This window comes from Salvia hispanica, chromosome 4 (assembly GCF_023119035.1).
Source record: "Salvia hispanica cultivar TCC Black 2014 chromosome 4, UniMelb_Shisp_WGS_1.0, whole genome shotgun sequence".
In the NCBI taxonomy this organism is placed as follows: domain Eukaryota; kingdom Viridiplantae; phylum Streptophyta; class Magnoliopsida; order Lamiales; family Lamiaceae; genus Salvia; species Salvia hispanica.
Window position 1 is genome coordinate 21,766,356 of NC_062968.1, and position 20,871 is coordinate 21,787,226.

The 20,871-nt window shown below is 37.4% G+C and overlaps 4 protein-coding genes across 5 annotated transcripts; 2 read left to right on the top strand and 2 right to left on the bottom strand.

Annotated features, from left to right (window-relative positions):
- Positions 1-663: 663 nt before the first annotated feature.
- Positions 664-4,875, top strand: LOC125222925 (probable methylenetetrahydrofolate reductase). The gene is made up of 11 exons (XM_048125821.1): positions 664-1,246; positions 1,344-1,404; positions 1,646-1,725; positions 1,845-2,018; positions 2,824-2,997; positions 3,104-3,204; positions 3,297-3,408; positions 3,677-3,757; positions 3,837-4,014; positions 4,137-4,471; positions 4,567-4,875. The coding sequence occupies exons 1-11, from the start codon at positions 839-841 to the stop codon at positions 4,648-4,650; spliced, it is 1,788 nt and encodes a 595-aa protein (XP_047981778.1). The 5' UTR covers positions 664-838; the 3' UTR covers positions 4,651-4,875.
- A 763-nt stretch (positions 4,876-5,638) lies between these two features.
- LOC125218762 (queuine tRNA-ribosyltransferase accessory subunit 2-like) lies at positions 5,639-9,156 on the top strand. 2 transcript variants are annotated; one of them, XM_048120512.1, is made up of 10 exons: positions 5,647-5,911; positions 6,451-6,625; positions 6,715-6,882; positions 7,141-7,234; positions 7,419-7,489; positions 7,673-7,724; positions 7,872-7,920; positions 8,031-8,171; positions 8,497-8,616; positions 8,704-9,156. In XM_048120512.1, exons 1-10 carry the CDS (start codon positions 5,718-5,720, stop codon positions 8,852-8,854), a joined length of 1,215 nt encoding a protein of 404 aa, XP_047976469.1. In that variant the 5' UTR covers positions 5,647-5,717; the 3' UTR covers positions 8,855-9,156. The 2 variants fall into 2 exon arrangements, with proteins under 2 accessions (XP_047976471.1, XP_047976469.1); XM_048120514.1 differs by lacking the exon at positions 8,497-8,616 and having other exon boundaries at positions 5,639-5,911.
- Positions 9,157-9,728: 572 nt separating this feature from the next.
- LOC125217732 (serine/threonine-protein kinase rio2-like) lies at positions 9,729-12,762 on the bottom strand. Its single transcript, XM_048119255.1, has 12 exons — positions 12,621-12,762; positions 12,497-12,543; positions 12,336-12,406; positions 12,068-12,181; positions 11,820-11,995; positions 11,643-11,731; positions 11,298-11,415; positions 11,046-11,119; positions 10,907-10,954; positions 10,604-10,772; positions 10,318-10,446; positions 9,729-10,240 (listed from the first exon to the last, which is right to left on the bottom strand). The coding sequence occupies exons 1-12, from the start codon at positions 12,702-12,704 to the stop codon at positions 9,914-9,916; spliced, it is 1,446 nt and encodes a 481-aa protein (XP_047975212.1). The 5' UTR covers positions 12,705-12,762; the 3' UTR covers positions 9,729-9,913.
- Positions 12,763-13,379: 617 nt separating this feature from the next.
- LOC125218624 (GPI ethanolamine phosphate transferase 3) lies at positions 13,380-20,865 on the bottom strand. Its single transcript, XM_048120335.1, has 20 exons — positions 20,834-20,865; positions 20,694-20,728; positions 20,451-20,572; positions 19,462-19,551; positions 19,236-19,355; positions 18,752-18,835; positions 18,333-18,410; positions 18,034-18,159; positions 17,873-17,959; positions 17,196-17,231; positions 17,051-17,106; positions 16,670-16,817; positions 15,787-16,216; positions 15,601-15,692; positions 14,921-15,470; positions 14,641-14,776; positions 14,462-14,503; positions 14,133-14,286; positions 13,970-14,053; positions 13,380-13,877 (listed from the first exon to the last, which is right to left on the bottom strand). Exons 3-20 carry the CDS (start codon positions 20,556-20,558, stop codon positions 13,779-13,781), a joined length of 2,520 nt encoding a protein of 839 aa, XP_047976292.1. The 5' UTR covers positions 20,559-20,572; positions 20,694-20,728; positions 20,834-20,865; the 3' UTR covers positions 13,380-13,778.
- Between the last annotated feature and the right edge of the window lie 6 nt (positions 20,866-20,871).

Consider the following 20,871-nt stretch of genomic DNA (forward strand, 5'->3'; position numbering starts at 1 on the left):
AAATTTAATATGTTAGAAAAATAAAACAACAATCTCAATTCTCAAGTTAGAATGAATAACTTAATATTAAAAACAGTAGAGACACCCTTTGTTTTTCGTCGGTCTACACAAATACACGTCACAAACATAATTAAAACTCCAGATTTATATTATCTTCATTTATATCACAATAGGGTTTAATATTCATTCACAATTTTATACATATTCCTCTACTAATAATATTATAATTTTAATTATGAAACAAAATTGTTAGTAATTTTTACTCCTATAACTAAAATTTGAAATTTTGGAAAAGTATATAGATATAATTGCTTTGGAATATTTTTGTTAAAAAGTGATTATTTTGGTTTATAATTCTAAAATGATACTCTAAACATAGAGATTTTGGAGATCGACTATGATTTGGAATTTTAAAAATCGTTTTTTGTCGATTCCATTTCAAGCCTCGTGCAAAAATTAAATAGTCAAATCAGCATTACCGCTATCAAAAGAGATGGAGGCACAAATCCGTCATTTCATCCATATTTTGTTGGTTGGTGGTCGAATTTCTGCGGTTGTTCAACTTAATCCATGGGCCCCATCATGAGATAGACAATTTTGCCCCTTACCAAGCACACTTCTCTATCTTACCTACCTTCACTCATCCCTTAAAATACCAATTCTCACACACTGAGATTTCGCACATTGCTCGCAGATCTGATCCAATTTTCAACTTTTTCGGAGAATCTGTTCTGCTGTGTGCATCTCGCATTGGTTCCTCCATCTGCATTTCCATCAAATTGCATTTTTATCGGATAATTTGAATCGGATTTTGCTCAATTTGTTGGAGGCAGCAAAGATGAAGGTGATAGAGAAGATCCAGGCGGCGGCTGCGGCGAATGACGACCGAGTGGTGTTCTCGTTCGAGTTCTTCCCGCCGAAGACGGAGGACGGCGTCGAGAATCTCTTCGACAAGATGGAGCGGATGGTGGCGCACAACCCCGCCTTCTGCGACATCACCTGGGGCGCCGGCGGATCCACGGCGGATCTGACGCTGGAGATCGTCAAGCGGATGCAGAACATGGTGTGTGTTGAGAGCATGATGCATCTCACCTGCACAAACATGCCTGTCGAGAAGATCGACCACGCTCTCACCACGATCAAGTCGAATGGGATTCAGAACGTGCTTGCCCTCCGCGGCGATCCCCCGCACGGTCAGGATAAGTTCGTCCAGGTCGAGGGAGGCTTTGCGTGCGCGCTTGATCTCGTAAGTTTGATCGCGTTTGAACTTTGATGTTGTAAGCAATGTATGTGTTGATGCTGCTGAGTTGCTGATTTTGTGCTTGTTTTTGGCTTGTTTATAGGTCAAGCATATGCGTGCACAGTATGGCGACTACTTTGGGATTACTGTTGCCGGCTATCCAGGTTCGAATTTTTTTGTTAGATTTGGATATATTGACATGCTTATATGTGTATATGTATGTAGAAATGTTTATTTTTATATGCATACTCTGTTTTTGTCGGTGGCGTGACTATGTGAGTTAGTTTTATATGTTGCTTTTAGCATGTTCATGTATGCTGGTTGGAAATTAAGTTTTGTGCAAATGTGCTCATATTTGTGACCATAGTTTTGGTGTTGGTTCTTATGCACACCTTAAATGTTCAGAGGGGCATCCTGACATTATTGAGAACGGATTGGCCCCAGAGGCAGCATATCAGAGTGACCTTGCTTATCTCAAGAAAAAGGTTACTGCTCCCCCTGAGTTTACCATTTGTTATAATTTGCATTGTTACATATTTGATTGAACTCAATATGAACGAGTTCTCCAAGGAGTTACACCACTTTGGTGCTCTTTCCTCTTCAGGTTGATGCTGGAGCTGATGTCATTGTAACTCAACTCTTCTACGACACGGACATCTTCCTTAAATTTGTGAATGACTGCCGTCAAATTGGAATCACCTGTCCGATTGTACCTGGCATTATGCCCATTAACAATTACAAGGGCTTCATTCGCATGACTGGTTTTTGCAAAACTAAGGTATGAGTCGAACTGCACACGTATGTAAGATATTTTAGTTATTGCTGCATCTTTTCAGTAATTCAGTTAGATATGGTCTTCTATAACTCCCTCATATTGTGGTAGCCTTTGTGCATCTGAGTAGTGGTTTGGGATAGGAAAGAATGAGACCAAGATTTTTTACCTCTTAGAAAACAGTAAGTTCTTTTTAACACTTAAGATCAGTCTACATACCATGGAACACCATGCAATCATAAACTATGGACTAGATTGGTTAGTGTTTTTCATGGACTTTTGCATAAATGGAAAGAAGTGGTTGCAAAACCATTCTGCACGATGAAGTGATTTTTCATACGGAACGGTGACCTGATTACAAACCAGCACTGGAAATATTAAGATTCAATTGTATTTGTATGTGATACTAGTCAAAACAAACTCAAAAGAATGGACATTATTTACAAGCTTTTCTGCTGTTCTATTTTAATTTCTTGCTTGCATCTCTCCTAACTGTTATCAGTAGTGTTGTCAAACTCTAGTGGCGGATATATGATCAAGCTCTTAGAACACCAGGAAGAATTTTAACCCCTTCTTGTTCAATTTATGCAATATATGGGCAATGGGTAGGGTCAGGTATGAGTCCAGTGTTGTGTTAAAGATAATATGATATGCATCTCGTAGTTGAAGTATCGGATTTAGAATTCATTGTGATACATGTATGTTTAACAAATAGCCCTAGTGGGTGTTCTGTTGCATTTGCTTCTGCTCATGCCATTTCTAGATTAAATCAATTATATTTACTTATACTAATATATATCTCCTACATTAGATCCCGTCTGAGGTCATGGAGGCCTTGGAGCCTATCAAGGACAATGAAGAGGCTGTTAGGGCCTACGGTATTCACCTAGGAACAGAAATGTGCAAGAAGATTCTGGCTAGTGGGATCCGAACTCTGCATCTGTATACCTTAAACATGGAGAAATCTGCTTTGGCAATATTGGCGGTTAGTATTCAGTATTCACATTCTATAAGTTTTGTAGCTTCAGAAACCTAAGATCTGTTTTAACAGTTGAATAAAAATCTGTGGTTCATCTAAAATTCCAATGCAGAATCTTGGACTGATTGAGGAGTCCAAAATTTCAAGGTCTCTACCATGGAGACGCCCGACAAATATTTTCAGGGTAAAAGAAGATGTTCGCCCAATTTTCTGGTAATTGAAGTTTTTTTATTAAGGTTAATAAGCTTGGAGATTCTTACCTACATTCCAGTTAATATAACCTTAATTATTTGTTGTTATGTCAGGGCTAATCGTCCTAAGAGCTATATATCCCGAACTATTGGTTGGGACCAATACCCACATGGTCGATGGGGAGATTCGCAGAATGCATCATATGGAGCACTTACAGATTATCAGGCATGCATTTTCATTCAAACACTTTCTCTACTTTTGCACTGTTGCTTCTGTCAATTGCATTGTTGTCATTGTTAATGCAATTTTGCAAGTGTTTTTTATGACTTTAGCATTCTCGTTTTTCTTTAAATCTTGGTGATGCTGGGTCATGCAATTTTTTGCAATTATTTCTTCTGACTTTCATAATGGAAGTATTTATATAGCTTATACTTCCCTAGTTCTTATACTATTTATTGTTTTCTTGTGTTTGAATCTTGTAATTTTCTGGCAGTTCATGCGACCACGCTCCCGTGACAAGAAGCTTCAAGAAGAATGGGCTGGTCCTTTGAAAAGTGTTGAAGATATTTATGAGGTATAATCCTTACAGCTTTAATAACTTGAAATTTCTGAAAATCATTAATTGAGTCCTTACGATGGTTTTAATGCCTCAGAAATTTATGTCCTTCTGCCTTGGGAAACTTAGAAGCAGTCCATGGTCCGAGCTAGATGGGCTTCAGCCAGAGACCAAAATCATTAATGAGAATCTGGGTAATATTAACTTGAAAGGTTTTCTCACTATCAACAGCCAACCTGCTGTTAACGGAGCTAAGTCTGACTCTCCAACTGTTGGTAAGAGAATATTTTCTATGTAAATGTATACATAGACATGTACTAAAACTGAAAGATGATTTGTGACTTCAGTTTCTTGTACGAAACAGCTATTTATTTCCTTGCATAAACCTGGTATACAGGATGGGGAGGGCCAGGCGGGTACGTATACCAGAAGGCATACGTAGAATTTTTCTGCTCCCCGGAGAGGTTGACTGCTCTTGTTGAAAAATGCAAACAGTTCCCCCGTCTTACCTACTTGGCTGTCAACAAAGAAGGAACCTTGAAGTCTAATGTCAGCAATAACGACGTGAACGCGGTCACATGGGGCGTCTTCCCCGCAAAGGAGATAATCCAGCCTACCGTTGTCGACCCCGCTAGCTTCGTGGTGTGGAAGGACGAAGCATTCGAAATCTGGTCGAGGGTGTGGGCCAATCTCTACCCTGAAGCAGACCCATCCCGAAAAGTGATCGAGGAGGTAACAAGTTTTAGATGTCGTTTTCGCAATTTTCGTGAAAGCAGTAGCAAGTTTATGTAACTCATTACATGTGTTTTCTGTGTGTGCGCGCGCAGGTGAAGAGCAGCTATTACTTGGTGAGTTTGGTCGACAACGACTACGTCCACGGTGATCTGTTTGCTGTTTTCAACAGCATTTGATATGATTTAATGCATATGTTTGATTTTCAACTAGTACTATGATTTCCATGTATCGAACAGCAATTCATCATTCTTGGCCGAGCTCAGGCTCTTCTGCTATGTACTATTATTGTCTTCAAATTGGATTTTGGCACTCACAACTCGTCATGTAACCTTATACTATAAATTTATATGACATTGTTCAAATGTCACACGTATAAGCAATATATTTTTCAATTCTGTTAAGAAGCCGTTTTTTGTTACTCCCTACACAAATCATTTCAATTACGGAGTGTTTTCCTTATCATATTTGACACAATGTGACGTGAAACCCTCATTCGCCGCCACATCTCTACAAACAACAGTATTTTTTTCATAAAGATGATTTTTGTACAGGATAATGTATATTCATTGATTTAAATCCTAAAAAATAAGTATTTTTTTTCTTTGAATATATATATGAAGAATGACTAATGAGTATAATTGCAATTGAAATATTCTATTCATGAACGGGCCTTTTATTAAAAAACAAATTGTATTTACACTATTAAATATAGTACTTAGAAGATACTAGGAGTACAAACTTATCATGAATACTCGTTCCTGAAAGTTTGTCCCATTTTAATATTTATATCCGTCTCAAAAAATTTATCTCATTTTACTTTTTATCACATTTGGTAATTGATCTCATATTCCACTAACTCATTTCTACTTACATTTTATTATAAAATTAATATATAAAAGTATGACTCATATTCCATGAATGCTTTCAACTAACTTTTTATTATATTTCTTAAAATCTGTATCGGGTCAAAATGGGACAATATTTGGGAGACGAGGGAGTATTAAATTTTGTCATTACAATTGAAAAAAACCACATAATCAGATTAAGTTATTTGACAAACAAGCACTGAAATTTGTAAATACTCCCAATTTCGCAATATATAGAATTCTTCGATACGTGGAACATTAGCATAAATAGAAAAACACGAAAAAGAAATTCAAAAGTAAAAACAAAAGAAAAAGACCTATAAAAGCAGAAGAAGGCGCCGCCCGCCAAATCAAACGGAGGGAAAAATCAAAGAAAGATGAATTTCAGCGTGAAGGCACTGAGCAAGGGCGGCGCTCGCGCCGGCGTGTTGCAGGTGGGCGGTTGTTCTATGGATACTCCAGCGCTCCTTCTCAGCACGCGCAAGGGCTTGCCCGCCTTCATCTCCCCCGACCTTCTCTCCACTCTCCCAACCCCGGATTCCCGCCTCCTCCAATTCAGCCCCCTTCACTTGTACGCCCTAATTAACTTTGCCTTCCTTCTATTTATATTTCTGTTTTTCCTCTCGCATGTAAATAGTGGTGAATCAAGAGGATTGGATGCCTCAGCTGAGCAAAAATGTTTATTTCATCTTTTTTTTTTCTGCATAAGTACTCATTAATTTTATTACCAAGACTGTTTTCGATACAATCAGAAAATAATTGTGCAAAAAATTGGGTTTAAATTGTAGATATTTGGTCTGAAAAGTAAATGTGTAAAACTTTTGGTGTGTTTTTATGATTTATGTTGTGGTTAGTTTATATTCCTTCCCTCCCGTCCCCTAAAAGTAGAGACTTTGGTGACGACATGGGGTTTAATGAGAAATTGGTGAAGTATAAGAGAAAACTGAAGTTGTGTTAGTGAGTAGTGTGAGGTGTGGTGAAAAAAGTTTCCAAAAATAGAAATCAACTACTAATTTTGATGGACAGATAAAAATGGCAAAAGTTTGACTATTTTTTGGGGGACGAAGGGAGGTTATACTAATTCCGCCATTTGGATTGTGACTTTTTCAGTGTGGAAGGCATATCGTTGAAAGCGGTATCCGAGATGGGAGGGCTGCATCAGATGCTTGGTTTGAAGGAGCATGTGTTTGCGGCCAACCCGGCTGATCCCATCTTATCTGTACCAGATCATCAGAGCTCCAACAAGATTGGAGCATCCTTTGAGACTCCTTCCGGCCGCTTTCTTGTAAGCAATTTGCAGTTTGTGTTTTGATCTCTCTGAGACATATTGAATTGCTTGTGTGTGATACAGTTGGCAACTTTGAATTCTGGCAGATAAAACCGGGACAGTATATGGAAATGATTACTTCAATGAAGCCTGATATGTGGGTGACATTGGCTGATGAGGTCCCTGCTTGGGTTACTGACAAGAGAAACAAAGCATCGGTTCAGCGTACTATGAGATGGCTTGACGACTGCTTGACGTTGGCTAAAACAAATGATGTACGTACCAAACTTGTTTCGTTTATGTGTATAGTTATTCTCTGGCAATGGATATCACAGCTTCTGTGTGCTTAACTGAGATATTCTACTTGTGATGTATTAAAAATATTGGCTTTACTAGAAAGAGGTTAAAAATGCAGTCCCTGGCCACTCAAGAAATTCGAAAACATGCATCTGTGATGATGCTTGACTCACCTATTCACATGGAGACTTTTCTTCTTTATGCACTTTTTAAAAGTATTAATCGCTGAAATTTAGACAGGCGGAGCTGTATTTGGATCCATCGTAGGAGGCTCTAAAATCAATGAACGGATATACTGTGCACAAGAAGTTTCAAGGCGAAATGTCTCAGGTGTTTATGGCTGGTTTTTACTTCACGATTTTGTTGGTCAATTAGATGTCTATTTTACAAGTCTCTTATATTTTCGTATGGACAACACTTGAAGCATGGTTTCTTTCTTTATTTTGTTTATGCTATATATATGTTGTGTGTAGGTTGAAAATTATTTTCAGAAAGCTTTTACTGTATTATTCAGGTTTTCACATTGGTGGCTTTGGTCTTGGAGAGAGTATGGATGAACGCCCCGCTCTTCTCAGTGCTGTTATTGTATGGATTATGTTGCTTCAGTGTAAATTATTATCTACATTTGATTTTTGTTTGCTGGAAGTGTTGTTTAAATAAAATTGCCAAAGTTTGTCATTTGAGCCATTCAAACCTTTCGCTTTCAATTGAGTGTATTGGACAAGTTTGTTGTCATTTACATTTTATTGGTGTTTCTTTACGTTTCAGGACTCTTTACCCGAGGATAAGCCTCGCCAGATAAGTGGTCTTGGACTTCCAGGTGAATCTTCATGAGAAATCTTGGCCACTTTTACCCAATAAATCTAATTAATTTTCATCTTCAAAACAAGTCTGTTTACATCTATGATCTCTATACTGCTCGGATGCCTTTTGCTTATTAAATGTCTTTTTGTAACCAATCTTGCAGAGGAGGTCTTGCAAGGTGTTGCTGCTGGCATTGACCTCTTTAACTCCACGTACGTTTTCAAGCTCGGCTTTACTACTGTTCTGCCCCCCTGAAGTTTTTAAAAGAAATAGGAGTACATTTATGTAGAAATTTTGTAATAATGATAGCGATGTTTGGCAGTTATATATACCATCTTACAATTGGAGGCTTTGCACTTACATTTCCTTCAGAGGAAATTGAGAGACATGGTTCCGTTGATCAGCTGAGTGACACCGTCAGAGATGATGGTACGAAGATCAACTTGAAGGCAACTATTTACAGGTTATTGTTCTGGTCTCATGATTTCTTAAGTAACCTCACCGTGTTCAACATTTGTTGCATGATGAAATGATTGGTAGACGAGTTGGTTCAGGTCTGTTTTGTGCTTAATTAGGATACTTTTTTTATCAAACTTATGTATATCATGTTATTTGATAACCAAAATACCAGTCTTGATCTTCTCTATGTCATTTTTGTTCCCTGAAATAATTTGCAATATTTTTCTCTGTGCATATTCAATACTCTGTTATCTTCTTGTTATGAGTTCTTCGTCATTTGTTTTGATAATACTTTCGTTCTTCATCGTATTCGAAATTTAACTATGCAGGAAAGACACATCACAAATTCTAGAGGGATGCAAGTGCTACACGTGTCAGAATCATACAAAGGCGTATATAAACCACTTGTTTAACGTTCATGAAATGTTGGCACAAATTCTACTAGAAATGTATGAAGTTATTTCCTCTAACCCCATTGCAGTTTGCATACTTGTTAATTTGCCTAATTCAGGTCTATCTCGTTTTTTTGTTTGCAGTCACAACACTCACCACTATATAGGATTCTTTCGCAAGATAAGAGACACGATCAGGGAAGGAACATTTGAGGAGTTTCGCCAAAAGTTTGTGGAATCTAGACGTGAGCATGCTGCACCAGCTCCTGATGCTGCTGTTGCTTTGTGTGCGTGATTTGCACGCCATGATGCAGTTTGCCATTCCTTCCTCTACTGGGAAGACGAGAGATGATGTTGGAGAAGTTTTTCTATTTTTAAGTCGAACTTCCTGCCCGAGATAGTCTGCTGCTTGTGATGCAACACACAACCTGTTACAGATGAGAGTTAGGTACAAAGAATTTGGTTTTTCACAAGCAAAATGAGTGTAACTACACTCAGTTTTTTGGTCTACAAGTATTTATGTATTTTGCGCATAGGTTATACAATAGTGATTTGATTACAGTTTGAGCACCTTACATTATTGTTATTCCATAGTGATTTCAGTGTAAGATTTTGTTACATGAGAAAGTAATTTGATTTTCAGTTATTAAATTTTAGTTTTTGGTTTAAATATAAGGAAATACGATATGCAATTTTGTTCTCAATTTATTAAATTAGAGAAATAATTTGACTCCTAAAACTAGGAGGCTGTATTTCCTCTTTCTTTTCCTAGCTCTATGAAGAAGACAACCACTGGCAAACAGAAAATCTCGCCACTTCAGGTAGTATTTTAATTCGCGCACACGAATTGCACCTCCGTCTCTGTGTTTGCGAGGGTAACTCAGTAAGTTGGGAGATTTGTGGACTATCGAAGGGGGGTTCGTTCAACAAGGTGAGATTCAAATATCGTGTTCAAGCCGGGCTGGTTGGTTGAGCTTAAAAGGCTAAGAACAGGGATTCTGATAATCGATGCAGAGTCCACTTGCACAATAATGGGGCAACACCGGAAATCAAACATTGGATATATGTCCAAGATTGTGTTTGGATTCAACAATTTTAAGAGATTCAAACTCGTACAATTTGGTTAGTATCAACAGCTCACCCCATTCAACTTGGCGATACACAATCACAGCATTGATAATAGTACTACATTAAACAAAAACAGCGATCAAAATTTATGATAGTTGACAGATACATTACAAGTAGTTGCTGGAGGGAAAAATATAAGCGTAACTATGGTCACGAATCCGAGCTGCTCGTATGTAGTGATGCCTCCGAATCATTTCACAACAGGATACAATATGATGGCCATTCCTCACCAGCTGCCTAATTGTTTTTGGATCTTTGAATTATGAGAGGACTTCCCACCTTTGTCCTTGTAACTGTTTCTAGAGGTTATACCTTTCCTCCTTCCACGGGCAGCCTGGATGGCACGTTGTCTTTGCTTGGTCAGACGCTTTTCAAGTTCAGGGTCGTCATCTTGCTCCTCTTCTGTACCAGAATTATCATCTGCTGAATCATCACCGTGCTCAACCTGTCCATCTTCTAAGGCTATCTCCCCACTTTGGCTAGCTTCGATGGAAGGTTGTTGCACGATATTTTGATTGGCTTCCGAATCACCTTCTTGTAAGTAATCTCCTTCCTGCAAGGAGAGATTTTAACATTCAAGAGGCCAACACACAATTATGAGCTTAAGTTAAACCCAAAATGCAAACGCACCTCTCTAATCAAACTCAAGGATTCGAGACCATCTAGGGTTGCATCATTTATCGGGCAAGCAGTATCATCTTCATCGTCACCTTCTCCGGAATCAGATCCCAGATCTTCCTCTACATCCCCCTCAACAAACTGAGGAATGAACACCACCAAAACAGAGTCAGAATTTGAAGAAATAACACAATATTCCATTAAACGTGTCAATTGTACATTGATAGATATTAGTAGTTTTGCAGTGGAAAGCATTTTGTCAAAAGAAGCTTGCCAGAGGAAAGACTCAAGGAAGTACCTTATCCATATCATCTTGATCTTTCCTAGTGAAACCACTTGCTTCAAGTTCCTTGTCCAGACAACCAGAAACTTTATTTATGTCCGAAAACCGAGGCCGACAATTTCCATTTTGTTCTGAATCTGAACCATCACTTTCAACTTCTTTTTCATCAAAAGAGAGGTGAAACCTATTGGATACACCAAAAGGGAGCATATGCAAGTATTATTAGACCTAGATTTAAGAGCATGGGTAAAAGTTGTAGAGACATCACTAGCTCCTTTTTCATTTTACAGCATAGCAATTTGTTTCTTAACCACTTACCTTTTCCGGAAAAACTTGAAGATGCACTCAATATCGCGGTCAAAATACCTAAAACAAAAAAGAAATTAGAATCTCGAATATGATCCTTACTAAAATCTCTGAGATACATTGTTTGTCATAATGGGTTGGCAGCACATACATCTGTGCATTTCGATGAGAAACCGAAATCATTTGTGGAAAATCAATCATAGTCACCTTCTCATCATCATCAATCTACAAATGAAAATAATGAACTGTAAATGGTGGATGAAAAAATGTGTAGAACATCAATAACAAGAGACACTTTTAGCTACTAAGACAATCAGAAGTTGCAGAAAACAACATGCACTGGATAAAAATATTCAATTAAACACAACAATGTGACCATGAAATCATAATAAAAATAGCTTACCATGATATTAAATTCATTGAAATCACAGTGAATGAGCCCATGCTCAGCCAGGCGAACAACAAGACCAAGAATTGTTTCAAAGATCGTGTCAGGGTTTGGCAACTCCTTAACTTGCACACTGAACAAAACAGGATGATTAGACGCAATCCCAGTCCATCCCACAAGAAGATTCAAAGTAGCCTAAACCAATATTGCAGTTGGAGTCTTAATAGGTATACATTTCTCTTATGATTTTCCTTACAACGACCTGGAAAGTCAGTTTTAAGCCATGACCAAGAGCAGCAAAATCTATTACATTGTACTGACCCAGAGGAATACATTACCACACACAGCTTAAACACTTACAGCGGGTAGCCTTGGACAAGTGACATGATAACACAATGCCGATTGCAATCCACTGCATTTGGAACAGGAAAACCATGTTCTTCCAAAGCCTGCCATTATGATGTGAAAGATTCATTTAACTTCACCAACAAAAATTAATCTATCCAAAATATTCAGAAGAGAGAGGTATAACCAGACCTTCATAAAGGCAAATTCCTTGAGTGCAGCAAGTCGAGACAAGTAGAGCCAGTTAAAGCTTCTACGATGCCTCAAATAGTCTCGTTTAGACTTGACTGCTCTAAATGAAACCCTACCAAGCCTGTGTAACTTCATAGCAAGAACTGTGCCATCTTCGGTAGCAACCTCAAATATATCTTGAAAAGAGAAATAACTATAATCAATAACAAAAACATAGTAAAGCTTCAACAGGTGCAAGGCATCTATACCAGACTCCTTCCCCACGCCAATTTGACGACCAACCGAAGCAAAAACTCCACGGTTCACCAATGTCTTGATGGCGAGAAAGTCGTAGCCCAAGTATGTTAGCCGGAAACCATCATCTGCACGAAATTCATAACAATGTATTTGATCAATAAACCAAATATCAAATGAACCATCATCTACACCAAATTCATAACAATAGTTTGATCAATAAACCAAATATCAAATGTTAAGATACAGATTACAAAAACAATGAGCTTTTCACAAACATACACTTTGAAGAGTCGTGATGCACCAACTTGTGCTTGAGCAAATTCTTCAATACTTTATAGGTTCCGCCATGTCTAAGCACCAACATACACAGAAACACAATTAATCAAACAGCAGAATAATAAAAAAAGGCGACTTCAAATATCGAGTAAAAAGTAACTTACTTGAGCGACGCGATTCGGCCGATCAACTCCGCCGGTACAATTTCATGCTGAAATCAAATAAAAGGTGATTAATTTGGATAAAAAAGAAGAAATAATTGGAATTGGTGGGAGAAGAGAAACAAACATTGCGCATCCCCATCTCGACGGCGGTAAGAACCCTAAAATCATCCTTGGTCAGATACCTCAATGCATTCACATCTAACTTCATGATTATCGACTGCACTCAGCTCTACGCAGAAAATCTTGGATTTTTTCTTCGATTTTACGATGAATGGAAGAAATTGACGGCGGAGTTTATATAACTCTTCAAAAATATTCAGATTTTTTATGGGCCTCTTTAACTGGGCCTGCTGCATGGATCAAATTAATCAAAATTTATAAAAGGCCCATGTCTCATAGTATCATTCTTTAATTTTTGATAAATGGTGCCACATACTTTACTAAATAATTCTAACTCGCTTGTTATTATAAAATAAAATAAAACTATAGATACAACTTAAATCCAAATTTTATCAGTTTACTTTTCTTCATATTTTTTTTAAAAAATTGAACAGTCAAAGTGGAACTTTATATTACGAAATGAAGATTATAAAATATTTGAAATCGTAATGTGTAGCAAGGCTGGTAAATATCCCAACCAAAATTATTGATTAAGAGTCCCACGTTGAAGATATTGAGGGTGTACCACGTTGAGGATATTGAGGGTGTATTTAATGTCTATTTTTGTTAAGATTCCAAGTGAGACAAATTTTGTGGAACAGACGAAAATGGTAAAATGGGACAAACTTTGAGAGACAAAGGGAGTAGCATTTTATTTTCTTTAATTGTAACAAGCTAAGCATCTACAAAATATTAGGTACTACTACTATAAACAAGCAATACATAAACTAATTTTAAATTGCAGCTTTCCAATTCATTAGAACCAAGTCCATGTGGATCTAAAAGGTTCAATCACAGTAAAAAAAGAGTGACGTTTTCAGAAAATAATCTGCAACTATCAATCTACGTCAAAAGGTTACAAAGTTTCTGAACAAATTTGCTCTGATGCTCTAAAGTAAAACGATATACATCACTATGTATACATTCAGTCCATCAACCTACAACCCTAAACTGCAAAAAGTTGACAGATAAATCAGCTCATTGAGAAAGATTCCGGTGTTAAAGTGTAGTCATCAAATGTTTTGAAATCATCCCCTTCAACCCAGTAGGTGTGGAGGTAACCCTTGCAGATCTCCAAGAATGGGGAAAACTGGAAAAGGGTAACGGTTTTCGCAGAAGGTATTCATGAAGTATAATACAGAGCTGACAAAAATATCAGCAAGTCTCCAAGAAGAAGGCCAACCACATCAAACACAAATTTTGGAGCAAATAATCCCCAGACCTGCAATGAATGATATATAGTGGTATCACAATGTAAGGGTGAATAATACGGAGTTGGGTTAACTGCAAGTAAAACTCAAAATATGAGGATACCATGAGATGCCGCCTTTGTATTGTGACGCATAGCATTGTGAATGTGGTTGCTATGGCTGTGATGAGTCCATACATCAAATACACCTGAAGAAAATAAAAGAATTATAGTAGTACTATAATTTACAGCTCAAGTTCCATCAGAGCATTTGAATATGAAACTTACTTGGCATATTCTAATAGAGTATACTTGTTTGCTCTGCTTCAGCAAATAACCGCGTGCAACGAGTGGAAGTCCCAATATAGGAAGAATGTGTGAAAACCCAAATGTGTCGATTGTGAGAAGGATTGCTTGCCGAATAAGGTTGAATTCATCAAATCTGAAAATGAAATAGATGAAGCTCAGATGCATTGACAATATTGGTTGAAGGAGAAAGCAAGACACCCACATAAGTAACTAGTAAGATCAGTCTGCAGCCAAGCCTTTACTGGCAACATACAAGAAAATAAACTACTAATTGGCATTTAAACGAAAAGGAAAACGTGTCTTCTCACCCAATAAATGCAGCCGCATATCTGAGGCCGTCAAAAGCACACCTAAAATAATGAAAGCAAAAAAATTAGTTATGCCCCATACTAAGTGAAGCCTTTGACAACAATCTAAACCACAATCACACAATGTTGCATATTATCACAATATACTCAAAACATAGGAGAAGCACAAAGCATCTTACCAATGACCAGTACTGAAAAACATGCACACAGCCAGAAGGCTCCATTGGGTTACTGGAAGGGTATAAAAGAGTGAAGACCCAGAAGATTCATTTTCGGTGTTCTGTTCCAATGCCATTAGTCTTTTTAGGCACCAACCTGTGGAGAATGAGCCAAAGAAAACATTTTAAGTCACGGAGGTAACTTCTAATTTACCATCGGCTTAATATTAAGTACTGAAGAAACTAACGCACTGAAATAATATTATACACTATGAACTAAAAAATGTGGTAGAGCAAGAACCTCCAATCAGCAAAGCCAATAATGCAAGTGGGCCCTGTTTTCCAGACAACAAAATTGTGGTTGAACTACATGCAGATATCAAGGCCAATGCTTTAACAACTGTACTTTCTTCCAAGTTTGAGGTTCTCCCCCTATCAATCAGTTGACCTATGACCAATAATGAGAGTTGTAGAAGTCCAGAAACATAAATCACTTGAGGAATTAGGTTTCCTTTTAATAGCCAAAGTGAAAGGTTTGGACTGAGTAAACTACTCTCTGAGACCCAGTTTAAGAGTATGAGCATATAGTTAAATAGAGTTCCTGCAATAACATACTTCGAAATGCCCTGAGAAGAACAAGAAGTGATGCTCTTGTACAGTAGATATGCAACGATAAGAAGCGCTAACTCTGGAAGAACTTCAGCAACATACATCCAGAGCTCAGAATCATTGACAATTCCCATCATGTTTGACGAATCAACCTTCAAGAACAATGAGTTCACCGCCTGCTTCAACTGGCCTAATTCAATACTGATTCTGAGAAAAGGAACCAAAAGACAAAGCACAAGTGCCTGCAGGTTGCAACACAAATTTAGCAAACAGCAAGATATTGTTGATATCGGTTTACAACATGGGAAAAAAACATCAAAATTATTGTGTATTAGCAAAGTCACCAAAGGAAAAACGATGACAGAAGCCTACTTCAAGTAGCATCATCTTCTTCATTATAGCATGGCGTAGTTGAAGTATCGCAGTTGTTGCCAAGAGAAAACTTGCCACTCGCCCTTCTTCAACTGCATCAAAGTAATAAGGAATGAGACAAATAGCAAAATGAATGAAGAGAAAGCCATATTACATAGTATTATCAGAATAAGATACGGTGCTTACGAATAAAACTGTTAGAAAGGAAACTCCATGCACGTATCAGAATTACAATACAAGCAAGATTCACCCCCAAAATATTCTTTAAATAGCCAGAGAAAAAAGACTGGAGCCCACATAATTTGTCCAGCCTCCTGATGAGAAACACATTCAGATAAAGTGAACTTAACATCATGCAAAAGCCTATTCCCATAATCTTCAAATTAAACTCAGTCCAGTTTGATCGAGCCAGTGCAGCAACACTTTCCAGAAACATAGAATATGCATCAAGTTGCCTTCTGACTATAGGCAGTGACACAAAAGCCCCTGATATATTTCTTGAAGTGATTGACCAAAGCTCCTGAGCCCTTGAATACAACTCCGATACATGCAGCAAGTCTTTATCCGAAAATCCAATTAATGACAAAGATGAGTAGACATCAATATATTTCTTCACCTGCATAAGCAAACCCTGAGTCACAAAAGAGGGTGGCAGCAATCTATTCTTTATGAAAGAAAAGAGTAAACAAATATATAATGCTGCTTTCCGGAAGCACATCAATGGCTTATTTGTACATACTACATAGAAATACTTTAGGGGGCTACTTCATCCTAAGAGGAAATGTTAGTGGTGTATATGAGCCCCTTTCACAATTTTAAACGTTGAAATTTCCATAACAAAACTATGCATAGGGATTAGGGTGAACTTGAACCACACTGCTACCCTACTGCATGGCGAACCATGGGAAGCATAATTATGTACCATATTATGAAGAATAAAAACCACCAGGGATGGTTTTATTTGTTAAGGAAAACGAAAGAAAACCCAAGCAACCAAGTATCACCTAGGAAATATATAAGGTGCCAGGCCTGTATGCCAAAAGTGGTATAAAGATGAGGAAAGATGTACCTGCCAGGAATTAATACAAAGGGCATTCACATAGTTCAGCATCCAACTTTGAACTTCTGATGGATTTCCATCATCACCAGTAATAGACTCTTCTTGGTTCCATGTACCACCAGCCAAGGAATAGAGTTCAGAGTTAACTTTCCCAATACTGAAAATATGTCATCTTATCAGATTTTTTTTGGAATTATATTTAATTAATTAGAACAAACATAGGGGAAATGAAGAACTACAATATTCCAGAAAGACATGCCATGAAGTGTATTGAATTTTTCTGAAATAGGTATCACAAGCATTACATTATCTTTGTACCAAATAAAGTGCGGGGGGATAAACGCAAAGAAGAAAACGAACAAGATTTGAGAGGATTCTGGTATCAGTTACCTTCCAAAAGGATATGGAAGACCAAGCAGAGCAGAGACAGTTGCAGCAAAATCTAGCTGGAAAGACAGGCCAAAATAAGTTCATTTATTTGGACAAAGTTATTACTGAGCTCACCAGCATCCTGAGATTAGTTTAATTGACAGACCTGTTGAATTGAGCTAGTGCAAACTTGCCTTCCGTGCTGTAGATTAAAACAGACAGCATTAAAGGAAGAACTGAATATTATATTGATCATTAGAGGAGTAAATGTACTAAAATGATATTAGAAAAAGATAGCATGATGCCCTTTATTTTAAAATTAAGTAGAATGGCATCGGGAAAATTTATGCATTTGCACTGGCATGAATCTATATTCGAATTTGTTATCAGGAGCAACAGAATTGAAAGCAAACTTTTGGATTTCTAATCATCTTTATTAACCATGCTTTAAGCTATATTACATGTTCATACTGGTATCGGCCAACAAAACTTACTGAAACTCATCAAGATGTCCGTGAGGAGAGCCACATCATGCTATCCTATTCATTTCTATTTGAGTAGTCAGTGTAGAATTTTTGTTTCTGTTTTTAAGACTTGGAGAGTGATAAATTTCAAAGGCAAAAAGGAAAGGATATATTCAAAGAAAATTGGTCAAGGGTTCACCAAGAAACTTAACTTTTGTAAAAGGAAGGATCACAATTATGTAAACTGAGTTTTAACTCTTGCAACTTCTTTAGATTTCTTCCTACAAGATTATTTCTTATCCTGTACAACTATATTTCCTGATCACTAAACTTTCTTCATATACAAAAGTATTGCTATGGTCTGCAGGATTAGGCATACCACATCCAATTGGCAAGAAGAACTTTCAGCTGCAGCAAGTAGTGTATTAGGATTCTTCGAAGTTAATGCAAAAATTGCTGTTTCAACCTGCATAGGATATTGCTGGTATTAGTACTGAGCAGTAAGCACAGGTCCTTGGAGAAACTAAAGAGAGACAGCACCTCCTCAGCAGTGCCTCCCCCATGGTCGCCATTGAGTGTCTGCCCATGATCTCCCATGACAAGAAGCATTGTATTTTCATGCAAACCACCAGGTCCGCTTTGCCTCTCCAGTGCTCCTACAACTTTCTGGGGCATTAATTAAATGTCATTTCATGGTTAAAATAGATGTGAATAATTTTTCCAGGAAAATACTGTCACAAGACTTTCTATAACTTGCACTGGGAAAATAGGTTTTTTTATGATTGGCATTTCTACTTGATTTTAGCTGCTATGTAACAGAAAATTAATAATTGAAGTACCTCTATAACTTCATTGTATTGCTCCAATTTTTCTATCATCGGGGTAGAGTCAACACCAAATATATGCCCAGCATGATCCTGTATCATGGCTTTTATATAAGGTATCATATATAAGTGCATGGTGGGAGGATATATGGGGGGGAGGGGGTGAGAGAGAGAGAGAGAAGATGCAATGAAGCCCACAAGGTTTGGGAATAATGGAAGTGATCAAATATAAGTGCATCAGATGGAATTGCAGTTGATAGAACTTGGAAGCTAAGAAACAGATTGTGAGTGCAAAAGATGGAATTTCATCAGAACCAAATGGCCAACTAGACAACTACAATTGCATCAGCCATAATTAGCAGTATGCCAATATCATCATTTACCAAAGAATGCTACAAACTCTGTTAATGCAACTACAATACGGCTAGGCTCACCACACCGAGAAAATGTGCTATTAGCACATCCCAATCTCCTTTGTCCAGGGCAGGGAATAAATTCGCAATGCACCCATTGTCAACCTGACAAATGAAAAGTAATGAAGAATTAAAGATATAAAGAACCAAATAAATATACATAATCAAAATTAACATAGATTTATTGCAGACAAAATGTATGCTCTCATCGAGTGTTGGGCGCAGCGAGGGCTGTTTTAGCCTTTGGCTCTTGCATGACTCAAAACTGTTGGTCGAATAAATATTTCGCACCCGATAAAGGGAGAATTTTCCTAGGACCCTTGTTGAGTTTGACTTTGCAAGCAGTGTGTAGGCAAGAAAAAGCTTCTACAAAATTCTTATTATTCATTCGCTATCAATTTCATAAGTATTTGTGGCAGCATTGTTTCTTATTTTTAACCAAAATTCACATAAAATTCTAATTACAGAAACAAGTATATCTAATGATCATAAAAAATAACATTACCGTATCAAGGTCTTTGACATTAAAAGATGGAAATGGATAAGATGTGGCAAAATGATCTGGAAATAATTGCACCCATGTATCATCCCCCATCATCAGCACCCGCTTCCCACTTTGAACTAACTATAAGAAAAATAGAGTGTTAAAATGTGCAAGTAAAAAATGAAAAGAAATAGTAGTACTATATATTAGAAATGTTCAGTGTTTGAGTATCGGATACAAATCAGACCTGGTGTATCAAGTTATCTTCAAGAATTGCCGGAGCACCGAAACTGTTCCCCACATCAATAAATGTGGGAAGTCCACCAGTAGTCAAGCCCTGGATATGAAAACATTAACAATTATAGTATGAAGTTCTATGAACTATGAAGATTACATCATCTAAGTTAGTTGTGATGCATATCTAATAATATTGTTTTCACCCATTAATGTATGAATCAGGAGGTTCTTAACCCACAGAACTGGTTGATGTGGAAATTTTGTAATTCATGAAAATATGGATGTACATGCACTGGAAAGAACATTACATATTCTCATAGAACGCACCATAATCCAAAAGAACAATTTCGGCATTGTTTGATTAAATATAGTTGCACACTTGCATGAAATGAAGAAGGTAAGAAACTAATCTACCTATATGCATGGCATACACCTACTACAGCTCTCATGACTTGGGCAGAAGCTCTAGCTTGAGTAATATGTTGAAGACGCCATGCTTACTTTTGTAGTAAACTATCAAAAGCAGCGAGATTTTCTTAGATCTTCTAATAGACGATGCAACAGGAGACCAAAAATGATATTCTCAACACTCAGGAAAAAAAAAGTAAAAACCAAGTGCTGTAAACTTTTCCCAAGGTTGTATGAACCCACGCCCTTCTATGACTAAGCCTATACATGTTTTTGCTAAGAAAATTTTACAAACAACAAGAGCACTCATTCCCAATTCATTTACTGCACAAAAATTTGGGGCGTGACAATGGAGTATTAAATTGAAGTTTTGCAGAATATCCTAGATAGTAACTTGATGAATCAGTCTATATTAAGAGCAACTACCATTCTCCCACTGACAACAAAGACACAACGTCATAAGCCAATAAAGTACATAGGTTACAGAGCCTGATGTATTTGATTGATCATACGAGATTAAGATGGTTTAGCCACATAACATGTATGCACCTCTTATTATTCTTAGTGCAAAAGAAAATACCAAGTATTCACCTTTAGACGCTGCAGGCTGGTGGTAGGGGGGTCAGCTATAGCTTTGAAAATTCTTGTCGATGATTGATTCCGAGCAGCAAGGTCATGCATCACTTGTAACTTATCCATCCATGGCTTTTTCTCTAGAAAACACAAATACAATTCCTAGGTTAAGCGAGCACAAGACTTTGCCAATAATATCTGCAAGAATGCAATAAGCAAGCAAAAAGAATGCAAATTATACTAATGCAATAGACAGCATACCTGCGAAAAATGTGCTGGGAGCGACAAAATCAAACCTACAACAAGAACGCCCCATAAACACTAGGAAACAAAAAGAGGCAAAAAAACCAAACAGATAGAGAATAAAGCAATCCCGGCGAGCAATTGCAAAAAGTGTTAACCTCAGAGCATCTAGAACAATGATAACAAGACGGCCAAC

Excerpts from the sequence above, each read along its gene's own strand:
- LOC125218762 (XM_048120512.1), top strand. The coding sequence starts at position 5,718 with ATGAATTTCAGCGTGAAGGCACTGAGCAAGGGCGGCGCTCGCGCCGGC. Across the intron at positions 6,626-6,714 it reads CTCCTTCCGGCCGCTTTCTT|ATAAAACCGGGACAGTATAT; the intron begins GTAAGCAATTTG and ends GAATTCTGGCAG. Across the intron at positions 7,490-7,672 it reads CTCTTCTCAGTGCTGTTATT|GACTCTTTACCCGAGGATAA; the intron begins GTATGGATTATG and ends TTTACGTTTCAG.
- LOC125218624 (XM_048120335.1), bottom strand. The coding sequence starts at position 20,558 with ATGGATAAGTTACAAGTGATGCATGACCTTGCTGCTCGGAATCAATCA. Across the intron at positions 17,107-17,195 it reads GCACTAGCTCAATTCAACAG|CTAGATTTTGCTGCAACTGT; the intron begins GTCTGTCAATTA and ends CTGTCTTTCCAG. Across the intron at positions 16,217-16,669 it reads TTTGTATTAATTCCTGGCAG|GTGAAGAAATATATTGATGT; the intron begins GTACATCTTTCC and ends TTGCTTATGCAG.
- LOC125222925 (XM_048125821.1), top strand. The coding sequence starts at position 839 with ATGAAGGTGATAGAGAAGATCCAGGCGGCGGCTGCGGCGAATGACGAC. Across the intron at positions 3,205-3,296 it reads GATGTTCGCCCAATTTTCTG|GGCTAATCGTCCTAAGAGCT; the intron begins GTAATTGAAGTT and ends TTGTTATGTCAG. Across the intron at positions 3,409-3,676 it reads GAGCACTTACAGATTATCAG|TTCATGCGACCACGCTCCCG; the intron begins GCATGCATTTTC and ends ATTTTCTGGCAG.
- LOC125217732 (XM_048119255.1), bottom strand. The coding sequence starts at position 12,704 with ATGAAGTTAGATGTGAATGCATTGAGGTATCTGACCAAGGATGATTTT. Across the intron at positions 11,732-11,819 it reads AGGAATTTGCCTTTATGAAG|GCTTTGGAAGAACATGGTTT; the intron begins GTCTGGTTATAC and ends TCATAATGGCAG. Across the intron at positions 10,447-10,603 it reads ATCAAGATGATATGGATAAG|TTTGTTGAGGGGGATGTAGA; the intron begins GTACTTCCTTGA and ends TTCATTCCTCAG.